At 45.3% G+C, this 1,628-nt stretch overlaps 2 protein-coding genes across 3 annotated transcripts in view; one reads left to right on the top strand and one right to left on the bottom strand.

Moving 5' to 3' along the window:
• Nucleotides 1-1,628, bottom strand: part of LOC107038441 (GPI ethanolamine phosphate transferase 1) — a 243,145-nt gene that overhangs the window by 220,049 nt on the left and 21,468 nt on the right. The gene's annotated exons all lie outside the window — the stretch shown is intronic.
• Nucleotides 560-1,039, top strand: LOC107038442. The gene is made up of 2 exons (XM_015257537.1): nt 560-746; nt 807-1,039. The coding sequence occupies exons 1-2, from the start codon at nt 595-597 to the stop codon at nt 1,027-1,029; spliced, it is 375 nt and encodes a 124-aa protein (XP_015113023.1). The 5' UTR covers nt 560-594; the 3' UTR covers nt 1,030-1,039.

The following is a 1,628-nucleotide window of genomic DNA, read 5'->3' on the forward strand; positions in this document are numbered from 1 at the left end:
GCCACCAGGTCACGGAGCTGGACGTCAACGACATTGTGACGTCGAGGAAGTATGCTTGGCACGCGTAGACGAAGACCTGACAACGAGTTGTCGGAGAATCGAGAGCGCGATAGGCTGCCCGAAGTCGACAGTGAATAGGATCTTGCGGGAGAATTTTCTCCATCCGTTCCACTCCACACGAGTTCAGAAACTCGAGCCAGGATATGCAGGGTAGCGCCTGCACTACTGTCAAGAGTTTCTAGCCTTGTATTACCGGAATGAAAACTTTTTATCCCAAATCCTGTGGACAGACGAAAGTCTGTTTACGAGAGAAGGCATTTTCAATCAGCATAATTTACATAATTATGCTGTTGAAAATCCTCACTCGGTGAGGGAAAAAAGTTTTCAGTCACGGTGGAAAGTGAACGTGTGGGGAGGAATAGTGGGTGACCGAGTCCTACTTTCCCAGCTACCGGATTATGTGAATGTGAGTATTCATCAAGCCCGCATTCGCACACATACGACATCGAGGCGGCAAAATAATCATTTTTTTCCATTTTTGTTTTTCTTCAGGGTCAACGGTACCTCGCATTCATCACGCAGACTCTTCCTGAAATGCTGGACGATGTACCACTTGCAGGTAGACCTCGGTGGTTCCAGCAGGATGGAGCACTCCCTCACTGTGCTCGAGACGTCACCGCCTTTTTAAATGCTCAGTTCCCTGGACGTTGGTTCGGTCGTTATGGCCCACTTCACTGGCCTGCACGGTAAGATTACTCGAGAAAAATAAAGTGTTCCGGAAAATAATTAATTTCCATTGTCATTAGATCCCCGGACTTGACGCCGCTGGACTTCTTCCTGTGGGGCTATCTAAAGGACCAAGTCTACGAGACCGAGCCGGAGACCGTGGAGGAATTGGTGGCTCGACTGCATGCGGCCACTACCAATGTCAGTGCTGAGATGCTCCAACGAGTGAGGATGGATGTCCTTCGAAGGATTCATGCCTGCGTGGCTGCTGGAGGAGGCCATTTCCAGCACCTGCCAGCATGAGCTGCATTCACAATCGGCCCTTCTCAGGGCCATCAAAAATAAAACGTAGCGCAACAAAATGGTTTTGCTCTGGTTTCTTCCTCTTTAGTCATTAGGCCTGTCACCCATCTATCCACTTTCAAACTCCCCATTTTTATCCCCACTCTTCCAAAACAATTTCCAAAACCCAAAGAGGAAATAGATTTTTTATTCCATTGTTTTTCTTTTCATGTCGGTTATTAGGCACGTCATCTATCCTCTCATCTACTCATAAACCCCCCATCTTCATCGCCGTGCGTCCAAAATCATTTCCAAAAGCAAAAAAAGAAATTAAAATTGAAATTATTATTATTTTTTTCTTTTGTTTTTCGTTTTTTCTTATGTCGGTTATGAGCACGTCCTGCACCTATCCTCCCATCGACTCACAAACCTCCAACCATTATCGTCGCGCGTTTAAAATAATTTCCAAAACGCAAAAAAAAATCAAAAGTTGAATTATTGTTTTATTTTTCATTTTTCTTAGGTCGGTCATCGTCATGTCATCTATCAATCCTTCCATCCACTCAAAAACCCCCCATCTTTATCACCGCGCGTCCAAAATCATTTCCAAAAGCGAAAAA

The sequence above is a fragment of the Diachasma alloeum genome, unplaced genomic scaffold (assembly GCF_001412515.2).
Source record: "Diachasma alloeum isolate Michigan unplaced genomic scaffold, Dall2.0 Dall_scaffold_00283, whole genome shotgun sequence".
Lineage (NCBI taxonomy): Eukaryota > Metazoa > Arthropoda > Insecta > Hymenoptera > Braconidae > Diachasma > Diachasma alloeum.

Coding starts and splice junctions, on each gene's coding strand:
- LOC107038442 (XM_015257537.1), top strand. CDS start 595: ATGCTGGACGATGTACCACTTGCAGGTAGACCTCGGTGGTTCCAGCAG. Junction 747..806: donor CCACTTCACTGGCCTGCACG/GTAAGATTACTC, acceptor CATTGTCATTAG/ATCCCCGGACTTGACGCCGC.